Source organism: Chroicocephalus ridibundus, chromosome 16, assembly GCF_963924245.1.
Source record: "Chroicocephalus ridibundus chromosome 16, bChrRid1.1, whole genome shotgun sequence".
NCBI classification, from domain to species: Eukaryota; Metazoa; Chordata; class Aves; order Charadriiformes; family Laridae; genus Chroicocephalus; species Chroicocephalus ridibundus.
Genome location: NC_086299.1, coordinates 5,132,850 through 5,160,076, shown reverse-complemented (window position 1 = coordinate 5,160,076; position 27,227 = coordinate 5,132,850). Strand labels below are relative to the sequence as shown.

The window sequence follows — 27,227 nt, the reverse complement described above, 5'->3', positions numbered from 1 at the left end:
ATTAATTTTCACAGCTAATTTCTGTTTCTTTTCAGAAAGTGTTTCCAGGTTCAAACCAGGGATTTAATTTTTTAAGTCTTACATTTTCTCTATGATATTCCTCAGCAGGATATCATCGTTGAGTTTTCCAAAAAGTCATCTCCTATAACTTAAGGTCAAAAAAGTCTTATCTAAGCATATAATGAAAGGCTTCAATTTATTTCCTGACACAGACGCTTACAGAGATTACTTGGTTCCTTCTTCTGAAGCTAGGCAAACACTTGCTAAAATTATGTGTGGCTTCTTCTGATACAGATTTTATATTATAAACACTTTATTTGCTTTTCCTGCAAATACAAGTCTAGCTTACTGCTCTCCTTATATCAAGGTTTTATTTGTTTTATGGAAGATGGTTTGCAATTAACTTCTTAGTAGGTGCATAAGCAGCCCAAACATTCAAAGCTACCACCGCCAGTACTACAGCAGCGTCAGAGCATCAGTGTGACTACCACGGACACAGGCATCGAACAGCTGTCAAGGCATCGGTACGGCATCTCTGCAGTCCTCCTTAGAAGTTACCCACCCAGAAACAAGTTTGGAGTGTTGGAGTTACCAACAATGACAGATTTTGATGGTGGTGGGAGGGGAACTTAGCTTAAAATTACTTTTTGTAATATCGCTATTTTTAGGTAACTAAAAATGGGACCTGCCTTTTCACCTGAATGACAGAAGTCACATGTTATCCAGAAAAGCATCTCCTCTGGCGGCTATTCCAACCAGGTATTACATGCTGTGCTGTGGGATGGTTACAAGTTGTACCACTGGGAAGTGGTGTAATGACTAGTTTTCCAGTAAGATGAATCATTCTAGATGTACTTTTGATGCTAAAAGAATAATTATCCAATGAAAGATTAGTTAATGCAAGTGTTCAAGACAATTTTTAGTTTGCTTTTAGACTTATCACTTTTCAGAAAATATAGTATACTGAAATATTGTCACTGATAGCCCAGCTACTGGGCATCACTCAGGAGAGTAGACACCTTATTGTTACTTTTAGAAAGTACTGTCTGGTATTGCCTGCTGCCTTGTGGCACATCATCATTACCTTAAGTGACAGAGGGCAAAAGCAGAAGGATGCAGGGTCACAACTGCTGAGCCAAGAATAGAGCTCCATAATTCCTGATGAGCTTTCTGGAAGATTTATGTGCACACAGTTTTGTGCAACATAAATATCCTACACGTTTAAATAAAGTGCAGGTCAAGTGCCCTGGATACACGTTCTAAAGCAAAAAAATCCATCTAAAACCAGAATTTTACTTTTATTCACATTTACAGTGCAATACCTCAGAGCCTCAGTTTCCCTTTTCTAAACAGGGAAAGGGATAAAACTACTTACAGGCTATACAAAGTATATGAATCTAAATCCCTTCTTTTAGGAGCAATCTTCTTTGCTATGAAAGATGCTGTATTATCAATAGTTCTTGCAGACGATTAAAATTGTTAATATTCTTTGTATTGTACTTGGTGTACAGCTGCCTACGCCTACAAATACATGAATCATGGTTCTCTAATTCAGTTTCCTGCAGTGAAACCAAGAAGATATCAACATTCCAATAAAGAAAAAAAACCCTCTTACTTCACTACTTATATTTAACGAAATAATTTATAAAATAGACACAGTGTTGGCACTGGAGGGAGAATCTTATTTCCACTCCTGATCTACTGTGTAACCTTGGAAAAGTCACTACAGCGCTCAGTGCCTCAGTTTCCCTACTATTTCATATGGAAATAACTAGAAGCAGCAACGGGATGGAACTTTAAAGTTAGATGATATTCACCTTAAAAGCTTTCAGCATTTCTATTTTAGAAGGCACAGGCTTTTAAATATTTATATTTTAACAACACAATAGTGCCTTGATCTGAAGACACGTGTAGATGGCTTGGGCTATTCAAGTAGTGAGCAGGCCTCCAAGAGAGCAGCTATCTCATTCTCCTTTGTTCTAGAATTAGTTTATGCAAGACAGGTCTTGCAAATACAGAGCAAAGCATAAAACATTTATTTCCTAATTTAAAGCATGAATTAACTTACCCCTTAGATAGGAAAATCCTGCCTTCCCTTCTCTCCCTCGAGTTATTACTGACAAGCTAATATCACAAGAAGTGATCTCAGGCAATGGTCTGAGTAATGCAAAGATAAGGTCTATCTTTGTGAGTTCTAGATTCATCATATTCCTCCAGGTTCACCTTCTACACTCAGTCAGGGACTCCACCCCCTACATATTCTCAAGTCATCATTTCATTTTATCCATACATAAATGATTTATAGTATAGTTCAAGGAATAGTTAAGCCCTGAATCAAGCCTGTATTAACAACGATGAACATTCATTAGATATTTTTTTTTGTGTCCTTTGTTGTTCTTGTTTCCCTTGCTGTGATACATATTCACTTTATTTTTCAGGAAAACATTTCATCAGTATAAACATTTGGCAAAAATATTTGTAAAGCTATGCTATTAGATTTCTCCTAGACAAAGCATTAGCAGTTGCAGTTGAGACTCTTTATTAAATTCAGTGATACAGTATTTCATTTTAAGAGATTACAGTACATTATTCAGCTATGTGTCAGTGGAATAATATGTGAATGAATCCAGATTTTGCAAAATAGCCAAAACATCCATGATTCCTCCTGATTTCAGTGCTTGGTTTCATTTCCATTTGAGGTATAATTTGCCCCTTACTAAAATTCTTCAAATTCTTTTGAATTTTGTTGCCATTCAGAAGGTGAGCTGGGGGCACCACAGTGGCTGTCATTTCAAGAAACCCCATGTGTTCTACTGCTGAGAGATCACCACGCCTTATTTCTCTCACCAAACCCTTCACCGAAGAATGTATTTTCATACTTATTTGGACATGTAGCCAGAGTGGAAAAACATGCTGCTGCTTGAAGATGTGGCAAAAAAAAAGCAGCCCAAACCCTCCCTAGTCTGGAGCATGTTTCTGTGCCCAGTTGCCTCACTGGGACCAGGGAAGTGGTGGGATCCAGCCCTGCAGTGAGTGCGTTTTAGAGAGACCAGTACCTGTGAACCTATCACCCCCTCTGGTGGCTGCGGAGACCACATAAATGGTCTGTTTCTGTTCATTCACTAACATTATTTGCAGATAAATCCCAGTTATGTGAAATGTGTCAGAATCAGGAAAGGCCGCTGGGGAACATCACTCTACGCTCACTCCTTCCCGCATTCTTCACTATCCATCCCCACAATCACCCTGCTTTTCTGCCCCCGCCTGCCCTCCTCCCATTTGAAGCACAACTATTCTTTCCACCAGCTATTGTTCATCTTTGCACTTCCTTCATGAAGCTGCTTATTTTCGGGAACGTGTGTTGTATACAGAAAGGAAGAAAACCACATTCTTTTATATGCGATTCCTCCCTAAAATCAGAGTTGAAATGGGAATTTGGTAACGGAAGTTAATGGGGGTAGTATTTCTCATTTATTCATCCATGTGCATTTCATTTTTCTAAAAGGCACACAAGCTTATTCAAAGAGACAATTACTCATTTACAGAAAAACTGGCTGTGCCCATATGCTGTGCGTGCCTCAGTCTGTCCATCTCCTTGCAAACCCAGGCGAATCCTGCCCCACGCTGAAGACACCCAGAGAGTCGATGGCCTGGCTGCAGAGACACAGTGTGGCTTCAGACAGGTCAGGGACGGTGCTGGGCCGGGTTCTGCTCAAATTCCAAGCAGGTGTGATCTCAGCCACGTTGTCGGGATTACAACGTTTCTTGGTGCATTTTCAGCTCACTAACACAATGTGTATTTAAAAAAAAGAGGACATGTAAATTCCTAACGACAGACATTTGCTCTATCTGTATAAACTCACTATAAAAGCAGTGAAAGTCTTTGGAAGTATTAAGAAACAAACTCACAGAACCATTCTATAAGAAATGAGAAACTGAGTACACAGTATATGCGTGTTTTCCCCCCCTTTTGGCTCCACCACTGTGTTGCTTTCCTTATATAGCTGTTCTAGTTAAAAGAACACTCCTGACCTAAGAAAACCTACGTCAACCTTATAATTTTTTGTTAAATACATGGTGGCCATCCACAGGTTTAAAAGTAGTAAAGAGTGGGCATTCCATATTTAACTCTGAGTCACTCCATTGTATGTCACGTAGAGACAACTGCTGGGAGACTTTGGAAAGCCTTTTTCTGGATAAAGGACTTACTGACAGAAATCCCAACTCCAGTGTGTCCTCGGGAGCATCCCCACTCCCTACAACCAGCTCTTACACCGTACGGAACCTGTTGCATTCCGTGAAACTTATGTTTTCAGAACTGTGTCCCCAGAGAACTGTCCTCTCTCAGAGGAGAGTGCTTTATTGAGAAAGCAGCTGAGAAGCTCTGCTCCAGGGGTCTTTGTAACCAACAACATACATATGTTGAGAAAGGCAGTGTAGACTACCCACCAAATGTGTCCCACTCCCTTCACACCAGTGTATTTTGCTTCAGGTAGGCAGTGGTGCTACTCTTAATTGAAAAATATTGTAATTCAGGCTTTTTTGTTAAATGGCCCAAATTCATCTGCTTCTAATGAAGAGCCTTACAGTACGAACAAAGAAGTTTCAATTTTGAAATTATAAAAGCAGGAAGTAAAGTCACCTCAACGTCAAACCACAGGCTTTGAAACATCATAGAGAAATCTTGACATTTTTGCACACATCAAGTCACTCCTACATAAAACTACTGCGTAGCCCTCTCTACCCTTTCCTTCTCCCAGCCCACCTTAATCAAATCTTTTCAGGACTGACTGAAATGGCATCATGCAGAAAAGCATCTTGTACCAAGAACAATTGCCCATAAATCTCAAATGAAACTATTGCAAGTGTAAATGCTTACTTCTTCTTTTCCCTTAAATACTAGTTTATTTTGAGAGCCATTTGAGAGGATTTCCAGGATGGGACCTGGCCGTTTCAGAATTGCTCTCTCTTCATCAGTCTGCTGTTATAGCCCAGAGGCGCTGGCTCAGTGTGTACCCATTTATCAGATCATCAAACATTTTAGGCTGCCTCTATGCCCCATAGAGTGGACTACTGGTTTGTGAACACTGGTATATATTGATTTTGGTGAAACTCTGAGTTATATCAGCAGAAAATCTAGCCCCATCTGTAAAACTGACTGATCAATATCATTACTATTCTAGCTTAAGAACTCCAACTTCAAGCGTTGCTGCAGTTTTCTGATGCAATAATCTCTCTTCTCTGTATCTGACAGCTGGTGTTGCTTACACATCTGTGCATATAATATTTTATAGTTAGGAGCACAGATGGTCAAGGAACAGGGTTTGATTTATAGCTGCTTATCTTAAAAATAGCTACATACTACAAATATTTTAGTTTGTCAATACTAATACCAATCCCTTCCTATAGGACACATTTTACTTTTCAAACAGTGAATTCTTCTTCTGCCTTACCCCAGCTGCAAGTCTGACTTCACATCAGAAGTGGTGCTCCTGTCAGTCAGGAAAGGCCGCCTGAAACATAAATGGGGGGAAACCAGCATCTTCTGGTTCTGCCATTCCCTGACACCTGCCTGATGAAGAACTTCTGGATTGCCATTTTAAAAGCTAGAGGCTAATATATATTCTCGTATCTTGCACACCAAATCCACTTCCAGAAATTAGAAAAGAAAAGCACAGTGACTCAAAACCAAAAGCTACCACAAAGCCATGGCTATTTAAGGCCTACTCAAATCAACAAAGAGATATGATGGACTTCAGCTTTTAACTATTTGTGAATAAGGATGAAGGCAAAAGCCATTTCTGAGGGAAAAAGTCTGTATTTCTGCAAAAGCCTTCTAGGAATCTTTGACTTCCATGTCAATAACCCCATAAGATGAGAACATAATCATCCATACTCTCAGTTTAAAGTCCACCACATAGACCTGAGTACGTGCATGTACATACACAGATGACCTCTCTATATACACCCATGTAAAAAGGCCACACAAGTGTCTCATCTCTTGAAAGAGGAATATCCAAATTACCCCCCTACTGTCCCACAAAGTCCCACAAGTTGTGAGAGACTGTAGCGTGGTGATGGATTTGAGTGTACTGGCTTCTGCCTGACTTATTACAGAATTTTCCATAAATGTGCGGCTCCGTGTGCCGCTACAATTTCTCTTCCCACAGAACCGTCTCCAGTACAAGTGAAATCTTAGCTTACAACATCTCCAGTACATAGAAAGTAAACCCATATTTTCCCTTCCTACTCTTTCAGTAAAAATACACTCAAAAACTGTAAATTAAGCCTTCTATTTGATGATATTCTTTGCAAATCTGCTCTGTAACTAAAAAGACACTGTCTCTTTCTGGTGCCAAATTTCCTGTTTCTGTACCCTGGGGGCTGCTGTGGGCCCTGCAATGTTTTCTGTAAGGTTTATTAATTTTCAAGCCATTTCCTGTTTTCCCTTTGCAGCCAAACCCACCCCTTTTGGCAGGTACTGAAATACAAAAACACCCGATCCAGTCTGAGGAAAGGTTCTATTACTTGAAAGAGGAGGAGACGCCGACCGATAGCTACAATTTTTCATTACCTGCTTTCAACAAGGCAACTTTGCTTTACTGTGAGATAATCTCTGAGCAAATCCTGCTGTACAGAATTGCCCATCTCAATTTTTGAATCCTTTAGATTATAGATTTAGTCTTAGAAAACATTGTGTAAGTCAAAAGCAGACAAACACAAAACAAATTCTTCCAGAAGTGGAAGTAGAAAGCAAATTCTATTCACAGGTTGCATTTTTCATAACTGATGTTTACGCAGCTTCTTTTGATATGTAACCCAAAACGGTTAAATCCTTCTGTCCGGTTTGAGACACTAGAGCCTTGGTTTGCACAAGGGACATGCAAGGACAGGCTCAGGCAATTTACAGGAGCTCTGCACACTTGGCACCCCTGAATGTCAGCCCTAGAAGACACAGGTGTCCACAAAGTGTTTCTAAAAAACATCAAAGACGAAAAAAATCAAATATAAATTCTGGTAATATGGCCCTAAAAAGTTTAGACCTTGATATATATAATTCCTTGTGGTTTAGAGACAACTGTAGTGAAAAGGGGAATAATTCCTGAGATATTTCAGGAAAATGGTAATAATTACCATTTAATTTGAGATTAAGTACAGCTAACAGATTCATGCTAGACCTGGAGCCCTGTAACAACAGTCCCTTCTTCTCTGCAGCCCATTGATCCCAGAAGCTGAATCAGCATTGTCCCCAGGGTTCATTGTCACTTTGCCCTACGCAAATGATCCTACGCTATGATCCTTTCTGGATCATAGCAACGTTCACTTGCAGGGAAAGGAAATCTGGAGCTAGGTTTTTGCAATGTAAGTGAATTAAATGTACACATGCAGATTATTTCATTCAGCAGAGAAATGCAATCAAAGCCAGGATAAGCTGCCCCAATTATAAGGCCAACTCAATACCAGAGAAGAGACAGCATAAAGCTGTACACTTTCAGAGGAGTGTACTTAGGCAGACTGGCCAACCCTAATACTGCAACCAGCCACACGTACTCATGCACAGCCATAGAAATCAAGCTGCCTACATTTGCCCCCTGCATGACATCCACCTTATCAGCAGAGTTATAGGGAATCACCAGCAAGGCTGTCCTTGCTGATATTGGAGCTGCTGTTTAAAGGCCTGGTTCAAAGACCATTTATGACAACGGGGGATCTTCCACTGACTTCAGAGCTCCTGGGTTCATACTGCAACCCTGACTGATTCAGGGGAAAGCGTATCATCCCACACGACTTCTGTCACTGAGGCGTAACACTTTGCAGGGTATAGTCACTATTTTTCTACTCCCCCAGCTATGTTTCATTCTTTGCTCTTACTGAACTAGAGATAGCCTAAGCCTCTCACAAGGCTGTGCAAATGACCGATACGGTCAGACAGAAAGAACGGATTATGAAATGAAAACATAAGGGCTGCTTGTGCTCTAGACCCTTTCCACCTCCTCCCTTAAACCACTGTGATTAAAACCACACAGAGCTGCCTGGCAAAAAAAGTAAAAAAAAAAAAAGGAGGATGACCCATGCACTCATATCCTGCCAATTTGTGGGAACTGTCATAACATGCCCAGAACAAAAAAGACCAAATGACAACATCTCTGCATAGACCTAAGCCTCATTTCATTACAGTATTTGAGCACACACGCAAGTCCACTACCAACCATCGATGACACACACTTACATATAGCTATGTGCTTACGTTGTATTTTGAAACAAACAGATCACATAATTAAGTGCTGCTTTAAACATGGATGGATTGTTAAATCAGAACCTTAGAATAACTCCTTTATTTTCACAAAACCTATTGGCTTAACAGAATTATAATACAGTGAAGTGTAGTTTCATTAAAAACCTCGTAATTTGGTACCATTCAGAAGAAAACTGCTCCCTCGTCTCTCTGGCCCCATACCCTCTCCCAAGGGTATATTGGCTCTTCTGAAAGAATTTTGTTGATGTTTTAAATCAGAGGGCTCAGCAATGGCTCCCAGCCCTGATCTTACTCAGCAACACGCTGTCCTCACTAGAAGGCAAGCTCCTGTCATGGTTGTCCTTATCATCCCAAGACGACAACTAGTAACCCATTCCCAGCTTTTTCACTAATTTGTGTTGCATCTGCAGGCAAATTTTGTTGCACTTTGATACCATGATAGAAGCTGATTTTATTAAATTCTTCATAGTTCAATAAATTTAGCTAAAGAGCTTTTCTTTGAGGAACAGGCTGGAGCAGAAGAAATAGGCTGGTATAGGAGAAATTGTTCCTTACTGGAAGAATAATAAAAAGGTTAAAAAGTGTTGAAGTAGACACTGGAACTTGGACATCTCCAGTTCCTGAAAGCTCAAGAGCTCCAGTTCTATACCCAGAATACCCAGTTTAAAGGAAGAAATTATCTAATTCAGCAAATATTTTATGCTTCTTTAGAAAGGCTTATGCCTAAACCTGAGACAAATTTGTTTATACGAATAATCATAAAAATGAAAGGTCTTCAGAGTGCCTTTGAAGAAAATTGAATGAAATCCTAAAAATATCTTCTTTTTGTTCCTGATGAGAATTTATTGACATTGAAAAGTCACTGTTTGTTCTAGTTTGCCTTTCATGCTGTACTACATTATTTTTTTGTTCTGAAAATACATACAGAATTCCAAACATTTCATTCTGGTAAGGTAAAAAATTATTTGTCTCAATTTTTCAAAGTAAGTTTCATTAAAACTGACATATTCCCCTAGCAAATTTCAGTTTCATATGAGCGGCGTTTCTCAATAAGCAAACATTCTTTTAAATAAATTTGAAGCAGCATTATCAAGGAATAATTAATCCCAGATTTTAAGATTCAAGACATGCTGAAAGTTAGTACATGGGAATATTTATTTTACTGTTTTTCTACAGACAGTAAGCCAATATCACCTGTCATTTCATTGCATTAGCATTGACTGTTTTTATCCTGCTCTCCTAGTGATCTTCAATACAAAGAACACAATTATAGCACCATAATTTATAGCTATAGCTAACAAATTCCTTTGGCACCTATCACTTCCAAAAGTAACGAAAAGCCCTATGGAAGGGGTTGCATTTCCCATCTGCAACCCTCTTTTTACATCACTGTATCGCTGCTTACGTGTAGACTTGCTTTGCTCCTTTATAGTGCGAAGTGTTGTGTTAATGACAGCTCTGACTCACACTCACTGAGCAAAACAACCTAGCCACATTTTAGGTATTTTTTGTTTGGTGGTTTGTGGGTTATTTTGTGGTTTGTTTTGTTTTTTTTTTTAATAGATAAAACCTCTCCCACATGTCTGGCCTGCTCTTCAGCAGAGGTTACCTCCTCCACAACTGCCAGCAGAAAGGAAACAAATCTAGGTTTCTGCTGCTATGCTTCAGAGTCTGATGTCCTAGGACATTCTGCAGGACTTCCATGTACAGAAACAGAGGGACAAGATCACATACTTCCTCCACTCAGCTCTGTGGCACACTAGTATGGTTAGTTCACACGTGAGCACTGATTAAAACTCATCACATTTGTAAATAGATGTAAATCGGTATATTATTACTTGCCCAAGACAAGGGAAGATTAAGAATAGGATTAATATAAATCATTGCTCTCCAAATCCTGCTTCAGCCCCAGTTCCTGTCTAAAAACCATTATTTGGGAGAAAAAGTATGTTACAGATGTTGGTAGAGGGTTAATCTAGTCTTGCATACAAGCTATGCAATGCTGATGCACAGAAACATGTACAAGAAAAAAGTAACTAGTCTTGTACAGACCATTGTGCAGCTCTACTAACAGTTACATCCACAAAGGAACAATCCGCTGTCTCTGTAGGGTGATATTAGCACACTGAGGCCAGCAAGCCTGTGGCCAGAGACAAATGCTAGAGTACAGCTAGGATGTCACTTGAGGACACAAGCTGAGGGAGACTGAGACATGCAGAAAAATTCAGACCGTATTTACTGCAAAATTAAATAACCTGTCCTAAAACTATTTCAGTATCCCTAAATGCCCATTCACTACAACACTTGCTCGAACAAACACGGGGGCTCACTTCGAAATGAAAAAACCATCAGTTCACTGATGGAAATAAAAGGGAAAATGTCCTTAGTGTTGTTTCTCAAATATTTTTTAAGGTCAGTTTGCAGAAGGGAGGGAACTCCCTGAATACCTCGCTCTGCCTAAATACCCTTTCCCCCATTGCTAAATGAAAGTCTTCTGAAAGCCACAACAGCTCCTGTAACTTTAAACCTGAGCTGAGATCATAATTTTAGTACTGACCAAACAGAGTGCAGAGGGCGGGCCTGGCTGGTCTTGGAGGACCACCTTAGGCATGCTCCCACCCCTTGGCTAAAGAAAATAATGCCGACTCCACACAGCTTTCTTTAGCTGTAAAGTTATCATCCGGGAAAACGTTCCCCCGTTAGACTACAGCAGCTAAAGGAATATTTGGAATACCAAAGTATTTTTTGCAGTGATTTCTTTTTGTCATCTCAAGTCTCTCCTGTCTCTAAAGAATTAATCAGAATTTGAATCCATCTGGCCTCAGCACTGGAAAGCTATTCTCTAAGCAGAGCAAAGATGTTTATTAAAGTTCAATTCTTCATCTTCGTTCTAGGGAGCATGCCTTTCATAGCACTTGCTGAAGAAGGTAAGAAGAAACTTTGGTTAAAATTATTTCCAGTCATTTCCTGTAATTTAACAGTTTCTGCGCTTACTCATAGGCAATTATGTAGTTGCTCTGTCCTGTTTATAAAACTTTCTTTTGAATTCTTAAGCTACTACTGGGCATTTACTATGGCTGTAATCAGGAAAGAAACATATCAGAAGTTTTCAGAAAAGAATTTTCTGTGTGTGTCTGTGTTAGGGAAGGAGAACGGTGCAAGCAGTTAGGGAAGGCGTTACCATCTACAGCCCTTGGAAATGTCTTCAGTTGCACTGTAATATACGCAAAGGAGACTGCAAGCAATCATTTAGCTGTAACTGACATTTAGGTGGTGAAACTGTCTATGAAAGAAACTTATAAATCTTTCCATTCAAGAATTTAGCTTCTGCGCTTAGAGGCATTACAACAGCTTAGAATCGGAGCCTTATGCAGGGCTTTGCCAATACTGACTTAGCCATAAGAAATATATATATGCAAGTGAGGGACGCTAAAACAGGAAGAATTATTACCCAAGACAGATTTGAAAAGTGTTATGTATCTACTCAGGAAAAGTTTATTGGACAAACTGTTTCTTTTGAATTTTATAAGAAAAAGCCAACATCCACTTTAAGGTAAAACGGATGTTTAAGTCTTTTTACAGCTAAAGGAGAAGAGTCCGATTTGTTAACAGTAAATCTGAATTACCCTGATCAGTACTTGATTCCAGGAACATAACATTCAAATTCAGTTTTTCTACATAGTATTTGATTCATTATGCATGATTTGGCCATCAGGCTGTGTGCCTGATGTATGATGGATGCGCAAACAGAAAGTATGCCTGTAGTGGTGAAATACAGCTACTGTTGCTACGAACATGTTCCAACTATTAGTGCTCCGAAAACAATAACCTGAAACTCAACCCACTGGTCTTCCAAAGTATAAATTTCCTTGTCCGACTTGGATGGGGGGGTCTCTCACTGAAACATACGACCTGATTTGGGCCTGGTGACAGTCAGTATTGTTCTGCTGGAAATAGTGGAGCTATATCAACACACAGTATGCGTGGATGTTGACTTGGAACTTCTAATAGGAATTCCTAGTGTTCTGTATGTTAGAATAGCAGACTGAAAGTTTCGAGTTATGCTTCAAAATTTCACAGAAAATCTAAAATCAACAGATATTAGGCAAGTCCCAAAGCTTGCTTTCTAGGCTTTCTCTGGGATAAGCACCTACGTTCACCCAGCTAGCTTAGCCTTAAAAAGCATCAGTGTTAAAAGTACCAAAGTTTGAAGCAGTTAGAAAAGAGGCAAAATCTATCACAGTTTTATTGAATTACCATAAGCAGTTTCTAGGATACTAGAATTACAGGAAGAAAGGTCTTTCATCTTAAGGCTTTGGGGGAATTTTTAAACATATTTTCTGTCCACTCTGAGGAGTCCAGCAACAATCAGGTTGAAACCCTATTAGCCAGAAAAATGCTAAAATGTCTCCTGCTTGCAAGGTCTGCCTCTGTTTTATTACCAGTACAGTCTGCATTGAACTCCACAGTTGGATCTAGAACATGGTTTACGCTATTTCTGTGTCTGCTTAGGTTTTACGACTTTTTCTCCACATGGGGTCAGTCATTTAGGATAACTTCCAAAAGATATACCAGGAAAATGGACTCAGATATAAAATAAACAAGTCACAAATATTTAGCATTTGTATCACTGCTGTTTACTGATAACCATCAGCAATTACAAGTTAGAACAGATTTAAAATGACAATGCCACCTCTGGCAATCTGTGACTGCGCCGACAGTGAAGATGGAGAATTTTTTGGCTTGTGTAGTTCTAGGCAGGGTGGGTATATTCAGGTACCTGAACCTCTGGGGCAGACAATCTGGCCTGAGGGTTTTAGAGAAAGAAATTTCCTTATCAGATTCTGATACCCTTAACCCTGATCAGGCCATAAATAAACCTGTAGCTAGTCTTTTGTTATATTTGGGCATTCCATTTTCTGGATTCAGACTGCATCAAGAAAAGCAGGTTTGTTTCAATCAGGAAATATATTTCCAAAATGATTATTATTGGTTCCAAATTCCTCCTTGAATTGCCAAATAAATTGAATTCAGCTGTTGATCCTAGTTGTAAGCATAGCATTTTTCCCCTTCTAGGTAGTGATCCACAATTTGAGTAATTTCATCAGTATCTGCTGCCTTGAAGTTGCTGCAACTTCAGAAAAAGCCAGAGGTGTGGAAACCATTTCACAGGACAACTGTGAACCAGAAACGTGATTGAAAAATAGTCCTGTTACTGTATCAGTTGTAACTTTCAGTGAAAGCCTATGAATCTTAAAGAAAAAGTCAGTAATGCTTAAACATTCTTTTCTCATAGAGAACACGCAAATTACATCTAGCATTAGTAAGTTAAAAATGAATGAATCTTTCTGTTAAAATTTCCTGTTTGTGCTATACTTAACAGGAATATTTGGTCCCAAAGTCAGCAACATGGTTTCCAAAAGAAAGGAAAAAGGCTCCTCTAATTGGGTCACATAAAGCAAGACAAAGCTGTAAAAGCATAAAATAGTATATTGATGTGGAGAAGAAGGAGAATTAGCTTATTTATTAACTCCACTCTTCATATGTGAGCTTCCAAATACAATTAATGGCAGAAATTAGCAAAAATACAAGAAAATCTAGTGACAAATCTTACATCACTGTCTACTTAAAACATATTCACACATGCTCTATTTGTGTTAACCATTCACGGTTTAAATCCTGATTTAAACAGCCAAGTACTTTGTCTGTCTTTCAACCAAGGACAGCCCTGAGCACTACACAAGCTGATGAATTTTGACTAAAGCATTCCCTATTGAATGATTAGCAGATACATTTTTGTCCCGTGATCCTGTTCACGGTATAAAAACTCAAGCAAATCTTAGCGCACAGGATCAGACCAAATGAGTTGAAATGGAAGCTGGCCTACATTTTTTCTGGGCACAGCATTAATTGAACAATTAAAAGCACAAGCATTCAAATGAGTGTTTTACAGAGGCAACATATTTCCTAATTTGAAACCTTTCCCATGGTGCAAGCATCATTGCAGAGGAGGAGATTACTCTATTGGCTGTCACATAACATGAACAGAAATTAACATGATTGTTAAACAAGTTACCGCGTGTCACTTGAGCTGTATCAACTGTCCACGTGCCTAATCTTACCTAGAGGCAAATATTAGATTATAACTCCTTATGCAAGTCTCAAAATTAAACAGGTTTATACTAGGTCATGTTACTTTACATTTGTTGTTTTACAAAAATAAGCACATTGACAGTGTTTATATAAGAAAAGAAATGGAAGTTTACAGTCAACCGTGAAAGATTAAAAAGTTTTTTTATGTTTTTCAAAATCATAAAAACCAGAATTGACAGAATTACAAGAAGGGATTTTTTCAAAAGTATCTTGACTTACCCAAACTCTATTGCCAGTTCAGTGGCAAAACTAATCAATGAATTCAGGCAATTCTAAACTCTTCTGAAAATTAAATTCTGTAACTTCTGGCAGTAACAACCGAAATGAACAGTCACATGTGACTCCAAAAGGGAGACAGTTTTCTACTAAATAAGCATGACAAAACCTTTCACCCTGCGTCTGGCTGCATCATGAACAACTGCACTTGCACATGTCCCCATATATGCCTTTCGTAAACTGCATTGGCATATTATGAATCTAGCTCTACATGTCCAATATCCGAAACTTAATTATCACAAAAAGGAGAAAAACATCTTACTGGATCTCAGTTAGTGAGTATGTGTTCTGCAGAGTCCTAGTAAAAGACCAGCAGAAAACAGATAAAATTTCCTTTCTCCTCTTCACGGGGAAAACAGAGGCTTGCCCATCTGTATCTCAAAAGTTAGTTTTTGAATCTGTGTAACTTTACAAGCAAAGAAATCGTCATATTTAAAAGCTCACAAATGGACCTTTCATTAACTCAGGCTGCACAGTGAACGCTGGAAACAGAGAGGCCAGATTCCCAGCTCCTGTAACTGAACAGCTTCCACTGAACTCATGCATTTACCCAGATCTAGTACTTGTAAGTAATCTGCAAAAATAAGCAGCTGAGAACCTAGAGAGACAAAAGAGCACTTTAATAGATAATAAATAAAACAGTAAAGGAAGGACAGCCCACAGCATGCAGGCTGTTGGGCTCTGACAGAAGCATTCAGTGTTTCCTCCTTGTGTCATTTGAGGCAAGCCATACATACATGTGTACCACAGAAATGACTACTGTTTGCCCAGCTCTAACATATGGTCTGTCTCAGTTGCACGTTTGTTTTGTTGGTTTGTTTGCTTTTTGTCTGGATGCGGTCAGGGACTACAGGATGGAACCCAAATGCTGCCAGGTCTTACTACTCACTGCAGCCCGGATCCACGCTGCAGCCAGGCAGCTGCTAAAAGGGCCTCCTCGGATTTGTGTGTGCACACACCGTACCCTCAGTTTGAAATAATGCTGCAGCAAAGCTCACATAGCTGTGTGGTGCTCAACTTGCTACACAGCATTTCAGAAAAGATGTAGGATTGGGAGTATAGATATGTTGGGATATTCTAAGGACAAACAAATGAGAAAAAATAAGACACAAATTTACTATTGATTTCCAACTGTCTCAGAAGCCTGGCCAAAGACTCTCAATGGAGAAAAAACCCGTGATGCTGTGCACATTCTCATGTTGCTTTATGACTTCCTTGTGTTTTTCCATCTTTGTATTTGTTGGTTACAAACACTACAACATCCAGCATAAATTGCATCAGAGTAATTCTTTGTGAGGGCACAATTCTACTGTGTACACCATTTCAGGCAAACGTACTTTCTTGGGCTTCAGTAGTATATGAGCTGCTGCTAAATCTGTAAAGGGGACACGCTTAGTTCCAAATGCATATTAAAATGTTTTTATGACTATGAAACCCATCCAAATATTAGCTAGTATGTTATTAGTATAAAAGTTAGACTAAACATATTTGAATGGATCTTGCTGGCTGTGTGGCAATATAAAGCAGCTAGCCAAAAATCATTATGTGAAAATTAAAGCCTAACCAGTTTCCAGTTATAGTGTTTTGAAGGCATATTTCAAACAAATGAGTTAAGAAATGATCATGCAAACATCCGCTGGCAAATACAAGGGGTTAGTAACATTCATCAAAGCAGCTGTGAAAGGGCAGCTCAGAGTTTTGGGAAGGAAGTGATTCAGGGAAAAGATTAGTTTATTACTGTATTAGAGGTCATTTCTTAATTCCTTTTGTCTGCATTTACAAATCCCAATATTTGGACACAGATTTTTCTGCTTTCTGATGCACACCCCATACATTACATGAAATTTTGTATTTTTCTCCTTGTCTTAGCTCCAGTGCTCATGCCTTATCAGCCATGGAGCGAACAACACAGTACTGTAACGCTGAAGTTTTAGGTGTCATTTACAGAACGATGCAAAAGAGACTTAAGACCTTGATCGCTACTCCAATCTTGTTGGCTCAATCAAACCCTTACTGCTCAGAGAAAACAAAGAAATTGCTAGTAAGACTGCAAACAGCTGGCACACAGTCACAGGGCAGAAAACAAATAAGAAAGTGGTTTTATCCCACATTCATGGGATAGCAACTCTGAAGTCAGTGTACTTACCAGACAAGAAATCAGAGATCGATACAGCAACGTTATTAAAAGCATAAACCTTAGAAGACTCATCTCTAGTTCTGCAAGGAATATTTTACACGAATATCCCGTAACGGAGTTAAATAGTCTCTTCCTTCTTAATGCCCACAGCTCTGTGGCGGATTTTATCATGCATAAGAGAAAGCTTAGTAAGTTACCACCTTTTCCTCTTGTGGCTTTGTTGCATAACTTTGGTTGTGGGTCATATACATTTAGCAAGCACTTGAAGAGCAGTTATTTTTCTCTATGGCTGCCTAGTTAAAATACATTTTGTGGGTATCCTATATATGGGCAACGTAGGCTATTGTAACATTCAGAAGACATGTGATTTACTCCAGAAACAGCCAAGTGGTTCTTTGCCACTTGGCACCGTAGATTTAAACTCTGGCTTTGTTCCTTTGGCTGAGCCAGCCACAGCAATAGAAACCATCTGTAGTAGGGTGTGGTGACCAGAGGAAACGTTTCTGACAATTCAGCAAAACATTGTCATCATGAGCTACATGGAATACCTGAACAAAGTCAGTCATACTCTAAATAAGGCTGAGTTACATCCTTCCTTGTGCATCATGAATATTTTTCAGCTGGCAGACACTTTCCAAACTTCATGGTGTTTTGTCATCCAGCTTCCTTCATTATATAAAGCAAAGCTGGCAGTCTTTGTATAAAGAAACTGCATTAAGCTCTTCAGGATTTAGACAGACAGTACATACCTCCTCCTGAACAACGAAGTTTAGACACTTAAACATATGCAAGGGCATTTCTTTATCATGGCATGATATATTATTCCAACTTCCAGAAAGAATTAACGAAAAAAGAGAAAATACTAATGCTGTGGCCCCAAACAGACTACAGATACCGCAGATGTCATGAATTTTGCAGGAGCCACAGGTACAAATTTTAGTTCTCATAGAGAAACTTCCTTGCCTTTCTTAAGTCTGAAAGTTTTAACTGCCCAAAGACTCAAACCCCAGAATCCACTATATTATATTCTTCAAAGCCTCAAATTTTCAAAGCCCAATTTTGTAGCCTAGATTTGTCAGTGTTGAACCATTTCACAAAAAAAAAAAGAAAAAAAAAAAGAGAGAGAGACACTTACAAGCTTTTTAAAAATATCCGAAAATGCTTAAGCAATTATAGCAAAATACTGGAAAACTACTTTCAGAGAAAAATAAGCTGATGAGGTAGGTTTTGGACCTGACTGTGGAATACATTTAAATTGAAGATGAAGCCAAATAACCGACAAAATTGTATTTGAAAACTACAGAGCTGCTGCTGAGACATTATGTGTTTAAAAGGCAGATACCTTATCAAATCATACATTTTTGTTAAACTTCCACCACCATGAATAAAAGTTTCCACTGAACTACAGCTGAACAAAGTTCCAATAGTGAGATACTGACTTTAAGACTCACTTTGCTCACAATCAAATTAAGGGCTGTGAGTGAAGAATGTTTCCTCTGAATGGGAATTCCTGTATCAGGACATAAACGCTGAGTAAAACATGGCCAAGACAGGATGGCTAACACACACATCCATACTCAGTCCTTCAAACAACACCACTTGGTCTGTAACCGTTCAGGAAGCAGATACTGAAAAACATCAGCCAACTCCAGATAGTTAGCTCAGTAATATCTCAAACAGAAAAGTGGTATCTCCCAAGTGACTCGTCCCACTAAATTCTTTCCCTTGCTTTTCTAGAGAAGCATTCCACAAAGCACCTACCTAGCTGGATAGGATAAAATATGATATCAATAAGATACAGATAAAAATAAACTTGAATTTTAAGATCAAAGCTTTTGTTTGACAGTTAATCTGCTAGTTAATTTTTTAGCTGTTATAAAAAAAGAAGCTTCAGTTATTTAAGAGGCAGAGGGGCCATGAGCAATAAAGATTATTTCAGTTCTTGCTAGAGAGAATCCTTTAGTGTTAGCCATTTTTACCTACTGGTCTCTTATCGCAGAGATGGAAACTCATTCTATTTTGAGGGCTTCCTATTTCAAGGACCAAGCTAAAATACAGGCTTACAACTGCCTTTGCCCACTAGTGTCTGGGTTTATTCAGACTGCTGGGAAAGGAATAAGATCCTACAACATTTTTAATCTTCAAAAGCATCTTTGTTGGTTTTGGAGATACCTGAAAGAAATGCTAATGAAGAACAGTTTTACAACTCACTCTCCTTTCCAACACAACCACTGTGCTTTCAAAGCAACCCTAAGAGGTTTTTCTAGTAAACTGTCACTCCGTGCATAAGAATGAGTAGTGAGCTCATCTTCCCCTAAGTAGGTCATGGGATGTTTAGCCATAGGATATTTTCAAAGCAGTATTAAACTTTTAAAGACATCAAATTTTCTCCTTGTGTGAGAAGTTGCAGCCTGATAGCAGCTGGGGACTTTGAACTGAAACACACCCAGCTGGAACTCTGGCAAAAAGAGATGCAATGATTAATTCACATCCGCAGCAATGTATAGCTGCAAACTGAGGAGGCCATAGTGCCAGTAGGAGACAATCATAGCACTGTGAGGCACTGTTTGTATTTAAAGCCTCCTCTAAGATAATATTAAGAACATATGCAGCAACACTACTTAATCCTATGGCTCTTGCTACATTTGGCCCACATCAGATGAAACCAACAAATGACTAAACCACATACATCCTTACATCCCATTTACATCTCTCTGATGTCAGGGGTGTGCGTGCCTTGTACTGGGTACAGGGAAAGACATTTCAAGTCCAATAGTTTCTCTCAATTTCATGTAAATATTTTTTACTTTCTTATGACTTCCTCTGACAAAGAGTTGTCTAGTATCAAATATTCCTTCCTACAAATGCAATAACACTGATAACAAATTACTTCCCAGTCTTTCTTTTGGTAATAGCTCAGTAGTGTCTGCTTAACTACCACCCAGACCACCCCCAGTGTCTGACCAGAAAAATAAACCTGGAAATATAGTCCAGGGACTCATCTCCAGCAAACCCAGGACCTCAGTTTGAACAGTGTGATGCAGGTTGGATAGGGCTGGGACAAGGCCATCACATTGACAGGAATCAGTTCCATCAGTGAGCTTTAGGAAGTTAACAGCAGAGCCACATTATTCTAGCTTATTACAGTTAAGAAAAGGCAGCACTACCAAGGATGACCCAAATCTCAGGTGAGCTAAATTACCTTCTGGAAGTATTTATCTTTCCCTACAGACTATAAAAGATAAGGGCAGGCAGATACCTTATTTAGGCACCTTTATTAAGAACCTAAAATTAGGCAAGATTAATCTGGGCCACCTCCTTTTGTCAATCACTGTTCACTGAGGGCAAATGCATTGAAATAGATTTTCTACATGTCACTCATTGCCAAGAATCTGCAATAACATTATCCCACAAAGAATAATTATTTCATGCGTCTTTGTGACATTCACTAATTCTCTATACCTTTGTTCTGTGACACTGTTTCCTTTCCTGCCTTCACTATCAGTTAATTCTTCAGGGCTGAAAGCTTCTGGCATGCCAAGAGTATAAGCAGCTTCTCAGAATAAGCTGCTTGTTGTAAACGTACAAAACTTATTTCAGTTTCTGCTTGGGATTTTTCCTCTGGTAATTGGTTTTCTCCATCTGTGCTTATTTTGCAACTAGTGAATAAAGGATGTTTTTTCAGTTCTGACTAGGATTACAAGGTAAACTGATCGATACACAATTAATGTTGTTGAGCTCTGTTGCTATTTCTTTACACTTAACCTTTCCATAGAATAATCCCAATATTGTCCTTTAAAGGCATTACTTTACAAGCACAAGGTAAGTATTATAAAGTAGTGCCATATCTTAAAATGTCCTGATATTTAGAAGGTGGCTAAATCAACACACCTAGAAGTCAAGCCCCCTTTATGAGATGTCAACAGAAAATTATCAAGGCTGCTCACGTGAAGTATTTAATCAAAAATGACCAAAACATTATTTTTACCATCTAACTTAGAAATATGATTTACCCTGGCCTGTTCTAGTCTTTCCATGGATTATAAGGTGATTTTTCAGAGACTGTCTGGCTTAATTAGCGGCTATATTAGGCCTCATGTTGGCATAACATGAATATGCTTTCTTCATCTGTTAGTGCTTAAAGTACTACTTACACACCGTTTTGGCTCTTAAATAGAAAGTCTATCTGTATTCAGGCTTATAAAGGTATAAAAATATAAAATTCTATTTACTTGAGTAAACCTGGAATTAGAAATCTAAGTTTAGATCAGTGTTTAGCCTCTTGGCGATGGGACAAAGCTTCAGTCTTACGTTGCTAGAGATGGATGAAAAATTTTTAGTTTGATTCAAAAATTAGTTTGGGAAGCAAGGAAAAATATTTTCAAGTTTCCATTAGAATAGAGATGTGAGTTTCAAGCAAAAACAGAAATAATTTATTTCCAATGTCAAATCATTCACCTATGATATACAACACAAAGTAGGGTGGTATATTTAGGAGTATTAAAGTCCTAAAGTATAAAGAAATAGTCAGTATTTGGAACTAGACTAGCAATTCAGAAATAGTCTAACTTCAAATACAGAGGAGAGGAGAATGTTTTTAAGTCACTAAATAAAAACAGATGAAATTACTAGAAACAGTGTTAAGATTGAATAAAACAAACAGGCCATGAATATTTCTCTTAAATAAAATATTTAAATGGTACAGTAAATCTCTGTTTGTAAGTAACTCATGCGAATAGCTGTCCTCCTCCCTGAAGAGATCACTACACAGCACTACCAATCTACCCCTTACTATTTTCCAAATTAGTGGTATCAAACTATCTTGCAAAGGAAAAAAGGATTAGGTATTCTTTGTTCATAATTAACCTATTAGCAGCTGACAATTATTACCTTATATACATCATAGGCAAATGATGTGTGAGCAGCCAGGGTTTTTTTCAACCCCTCTAAAAATTCTCTGCTTTTTGAAGAGAATGAACATGGTGCTCATTCACATAACCTTCAGCTATCATTGCCGTATTTCTGAGCAGTAACTCAGTATTATGCTGAAAAAATATAAACTGGATTCAGAAGTGTTTGCACAACCCTTTGCTGAAATAAACAGAAGTTAGATGCAAAATTTAAATCCATGGAAGAATTTTTCAGAAGTTTTAGGGCTTTTTGCCTGAAGTTTTTGCTCAGGACAATGTCTATTATTTAGCTCTTTGCTTAAGTGTAAACACTGGTATCTGGAATTAGCAGAACTCTTATGCCCCAGGCAATGGCATAACAAGCAGCCTCACCTAGCTTTATAATCATGGTGAATTAGAAACTCCCAAGAGATATCACACTACATTAACACCATACTGTGGATGGGCAGAGTTTTGATTAAGTTTCTTGCTGATTCATAAATGATACTTATGCTTTCAACATTTTCTTGATACTGCCAGTTATCTTCACATATCCATATCTTTCGTGTTCTACCTTGTTCCATCCCATTTTTCCTATTGATGAAGTATGGCTGTATTTGTAAAGAAAGAACATTATGTAGGCCAAAATTTAAATATCCGTTATACCAAAGAGCACAGATGACATATGCAGGTCTAGAATAAAAAGGGAGACCATACATTGTTACCTGAAAAATGAAATTATGGCAAGTAAGGTTTGCAACTTTAGAAAAACCTCTGAATAGATCTGTGTAGGAATATTTTCTAAACTATAGCTACACCTATAAACATTAATGATAGTTCTAAAAATAAAGATTGCAGCTGGAACTGAGCTGAAAGATGGGAGAAAGCTCTTACTATTCTAGAAAATGCTTGAAGTAATTTATTGAAAAACATAAGCTAATGCTTAACTTGAAATCTGGAGTAGTCACATATACCCAGGAGAGAAGGGGGCAATCTTTTCTTAAAAAGAAGGAAATCTTTTCTTGGACAAAGTGTTTAGTAACCAATGTTTCAAAGTTGTGCCAGGATTAAGTGTTGTGTACTTAAGCTCTCTATCCTACAGCTTTGTACAAGAGTATAGCAGAATTCAAAGTTAATCCAAATAATTTTGCACAGGGGCAGGGAGATGGAATACCACACAGATCCCATGTTTAACAAAATTTACATGTCAAAGTAGCCAAAACACGCGACTACCAACTAAAATCTTAATTACTTTTCTAAAATTTTATGCAGCAAGCTCAGTTCTAGAAGGAGAAGAAAGTACAACAATTGATTTCAGAGACAGAAATGACACAGAATTTGAAGAATTACCAACCCTGGTGAGTATCATTCTAAATAAACATTCCTTTAGGTTACCTTAATTTCATATTCCTGGTATTGTCTTATGGCTTAGATTTTGAATAATCATTAAAATTATAATGAATAACCTTGAGTTCTAACATTAAAAAAAAAAAAAAGTAACGCCAATGCTTTTGCTTTGCTTTGCAAGCAATGAAGTTAAAGGTGAAAAAATTGAAAATGGTTTTGGTAGTTCTGTGCGGCCGAAAGCATTCTTAACCTGCTTATTCACTGCCATGTGCCTCGTCTAATTTAGTATATCTCCACTAGCTTCAGTGAAACCAAAAAGACAAACTAGTGTAAAAAAAAAAAACACACTAAAAAAGGCAGGTCTGCAGTATTCTGCAGTCCTCTCCTACACCTTTTGTAGTCCCATTGAGAGGTCATCTCATCTAGACAGCCTCTAGCTGAGAAGACAAATTAGTTTACTTTTATTTTTTGGTCACTGTACAGAAGTCAAAGACGACAGGTGATAGCTAAGAAAGCATCCACAACGCACCTGACAGAAATTTAAATGCTTATTTATTTCATACACATAGACTGAATGTACTGAGGCTTTCTTTTCCCTCTTTTTTCCCCCACAATTCTTGTAGTTGCCCACAAGACTACACAATGTAACAAATCTCTTGCAGTTTGGACAACTGATGACCACAGAAAGTGCATTTGCCCCTACAGAAGACAGTGAAAATTCTACTGGTTACGAAGCTAACACAGAAAATATTGATGGTAAAAATATCTTTCATTTCTATTTCATCATATCAAAGTTCTACTGCCATCTACTAAACAGTATCTGGAAGACTCAAATACCAAGTTTAACGTGCTCTCAAAGGTACCATTGCTGATTGTTGAAAGGGAAATTACTCCTTAACAATCACTCTGCATCCTACCTTCATAACAGATGTGCGCTTACAAAGGGAATGAGTAGCTATACCATTTTCTTCACCAGTGCACTTCCAGTTCTACCTCAGGGCAGGCAATAACTCTCTGAAGCCTTTGCTTTCTTTTCAGATGATTAGTATGAAAATCAAACAGCTCTCCAGAAAAAAGTTGGGGGTTTTTTTGACCAACTCAAAGATCCTCAGATGCACAAACGATAACTGTTACAGCCTGGCTCCCCCCTCAGTTTTTGCCAAGTTGTCTGCCTTCCCTTCCCTGGAGAGACGTAAATTACGGTGATGCACATACAAGGCAAATTACACCCATGTCCATCCAGTAATCAATGAGCAACAAATTGGGGCAAAAGGCTGATAAAGTGCATTGTGACCCATTTACCTTATGCCTGCTTAGCTGTCTTCCAGACAGCTTGCTGGGTACCTATGCTTTTGTGTCTGATTGTGTACAGAAGAATGTATGGGCACAAATAACTGGGCACGTGCTCTATATTGGCTTTTGGACCAGGACTGTTCTTAGCAGTTCACTCTTATGCATATCAGTAAAGAGTAAGGGCCCTCAAGTCATTATGATGGAGTTGATAAAAGTTTTCCCTGGATATACCATTATAAATTGGGATGCAAAACTCTGTATAAAGCAGAACAAGTAATTAATTATTCTCTTTCTGGCTTTACAGGTGGGCTGAGTGGGGAACCAGAGAAAACTGAAAAAGGTATTAAACAAAAGCATTGATTATAACGATAAGGGAGAATTTATCTGCCAGGCGATACCCTTCTAGAAGCCGCTAGCTATGCCCATTCTATTCTTAAATAAAAGTTTCAGGAGGAGCTATGACCTGCTCCCTGATTCCCTCCTCTGGTTCATCTGATGACCATCTCCATAGCCACATCTACATGGAGCCCTCCAGCCCAAAGGCATATTTGCAGGCTAGAAAGGAGCCTGCTGAACTTACCAAACCTACTCGAGAGTTCACAAGATAAGGGAATTTTCCCCAAGGAGTGAGATGAAGCAGAACAGTGTCAGTTCTATCAGTAGCCTCTTATCAATAGTCTCTGTGAGAAACATGCTAACATTCCCGATTTCCTCTTTCAGGTGGTCTGGAAACAATTGCACTGGTTGGAATAATTATTGGAATCATAGTTGCAATTGGAATCCTTGCAGGAATAATCATCGCTGTTGTAAGGAAGATGTCAGGCAGGTACTCGTAAGTAAATTGCTATTCAGGCTTTTCAAACAAGCATCATCCTCTGAGCAAGGTCACAGGAATTGCTTTGGAAGTTTCTAATGCTTCTATTTTGACAGAATAACCTGTTTTCATGTTATTCGGTGCCTGTTGATTCAGCAAGAGTTGCCAATGCGATGTGGGTGATCTAAACCCCTTCATGTGCTTCAGAAAAATTTTCTGGATACTGCACACATGCTGTTATAATATTCATCAGGTGCACCGGTTTTGGATTACTCTACTGCACAGAGGTAAAATTCACGATGAAGTATCACAGGACCAGCTTCTGCAAGTGCTAGATAACATGTGAACACTGACAAGTGATCTTTATCTTATTACTCTGGACATTTGTGGAAGCTGTTTTGGTACCAACAAGATTGATTGGTCCATGCAAATCTAAAGTGCTTTACAAACTCCAAAATAGTTAGAAAACTACACAACATTTAGCAAACACTATTCACCAAGCATTAGGAGAAGGCAAAATATGAACTGGGAAGAGAAATAAAGTGGTGACAGGAAAGACAAGGAGAGGGAGGAAAAAAAATCACGTAACTAACATTTGCGTAACAACAATAAAATGTCTAGTTTTTTGTTTTACAGGCCCTGAAAATAGGTGAAACAAGCAACCATGCCATTCTACACCAGAAAATACAAGTGTTTCTTATTTTATAAGAACGAAAGACTATTTCTGTATTGGTGTGAGAAGATGATCCATGGAAAATATTGTTGAAGAATTCCAGATCTATGGGGATCCCACACAACTCTAAGGACTTTTCCACCCCTCGCCCCTCCCTGCCCCAGACTACAGAGTATGGAACATTTCATAAGATTTTTACTAATCAGGAGCTTACTAGAAGAAAGAAAGAGATTATACAGTAAGAAAAAAAAAAAAAAGCAGCAATGAGATTTACATCTGAAATGTGATTTGCAGGTAATATATGCTAGCTTGATTTTTAAACATTACCAAAGATTATTTCACATTACATTTTATGCATTTCTTTAAAAAACATATCCAGAATTTTTTAAGTGTTTTTGGCTGGTTAATGCTTGTGACATGTTTATCTACCAGATGATGTATCAAAAAGGAGGAATTCGCTTCAGAGAGAACCAATTATTTACAAATTTAGAAAATACTAGATATTGGAAGCTAAAATCTTCCCACTATTGATATAGATTTTCTGCTCTTGATACTTATGTTATTATGTGGCAAAATATGGTAGGCCCAGCTGGAACTGACCTGCCAACTGAAAGCTTGCTCATCTGACTGTTGCACCAGGAATTTCCTGTCTTCTCTTGTTGCAGAGACACGCAGGGCTTGAAATACACATCCTGAATTAAAGGGTGCTTGGAAAATACCCAATTTTGATGGGTCACTTTAAACAGTTACTCAGCACGCTTTAGAGCTGACATGTAGAAGCTTCTGAATTAGCGTAGACAATTTTTTTCTTTATAATTGTCTCATTTTCTAACTGTATAGTTGGCTTGTTTTATAACATGTGTGCAACACTAGAACAGAATATGTCAATGAGATATAATGCATCTTTGGACTCTACAACTTTTTTATGGCATATTTAGTGCAGCAGTATCCGAATTTATAGAGTTCAGAACAAAGGCTTGGTATACCAAGTGGCTGCAATGCATCATGTTTGGTGTAAAAATCATGATAACCCATATGGTCAGTAATTGTTAAACATGTCAGTTTATCTAGATTTGCTTTTCTGTTTTTCATGTGCCATGAACTATCATGTCAATCCAAGCTTTGGAAATAAAAGTTATAATGTAAATTGTCTTATTTCACAATAATTGTTCTTTATTTTCTTTAAAAAAACTTATAAAATGTTTTAAACTTCCCTCCATTTCCCTAAATTATTTTGCTACTTGTCTTGTCACTGCAGTGTCTGCAACCAACCCATTTGACACTGATAAATGAAACTATCTTCAAAACTAAACATGTGAGAAAAAAATTTAGAAGTCTCTTTAGTCCCCCTTAAGCTCATGTAATGGGGCACTTGGTCTGTGATGACT

The 27,227-nt window shown here is 38.3% G+C and overlaps 1 protein-coding gene across 5 annotated transcripts; it reads left to right on the top strand.

The window, feature by feature from the left end:
- The first annotated feature begins 10,898 nt into the window (after positions 1-10,898).
- Positions 10,899-26,930, top strand: PDPN (podoplanin). 5 transcript variants are annotated; one of them, XM_063353834.1, is made up of 6 exons: positions 10,899-11,184; positions 22,985-23,070; positions 23,722-23,815; positions 24,657-24,692; positions 25,073-25,184; positions 25,803-26,930. In XM_063353834.1, the coding sequence occupies exons 1-6, from the start codon at positions 11,115-11,117 to the stop codon at positions 25,807-25,809; spliced, it is 405 nt and encodes a 134-aa protein (XP_063209904.1). In that variant the 5' UTR covers positions 10,899-11,114; the 3' UTR covers positions 25,810-26,930. The 5 variants fall into 5 exon arrangements, with proteins under 5 accessions (XP_063209904.1, XP_063209903.1, XP_063209901.1 ...); XM_063353833.1 differs by having other exon boundaries at positions 23,683-23,815; positions 25,073-25,178; XM_063353831.1 differs by having other exon boundaries at positions 23,683-23,815.
- The last annotated feature ends 297 nt before the right edge of the window (positions 26,931-27,227 follow it).

Coding starts and splice junctions, on each gene's coding strand:
- PDPN (XM_063353831.1), top strand. CDS start 11,115: ATGTTTATTAAAGTTCAATTCTTCATCTTCGTTCTAGGGAGCATGCCT. Junction 11,185..22,984: donor CATAGCACTTGCTGAAGAAG/GTAAGAAGAAAC, acceptor AATTTTATGCAG/CAAGCTCAGTTCTAGAAGGA. Junction 23,071..23,682: donor TTGAAGAATTACCAACCCTG/GTGAGTATCATT, acceptor CAATTCTTGTAG/TTGCCCACAAGACTACACAA.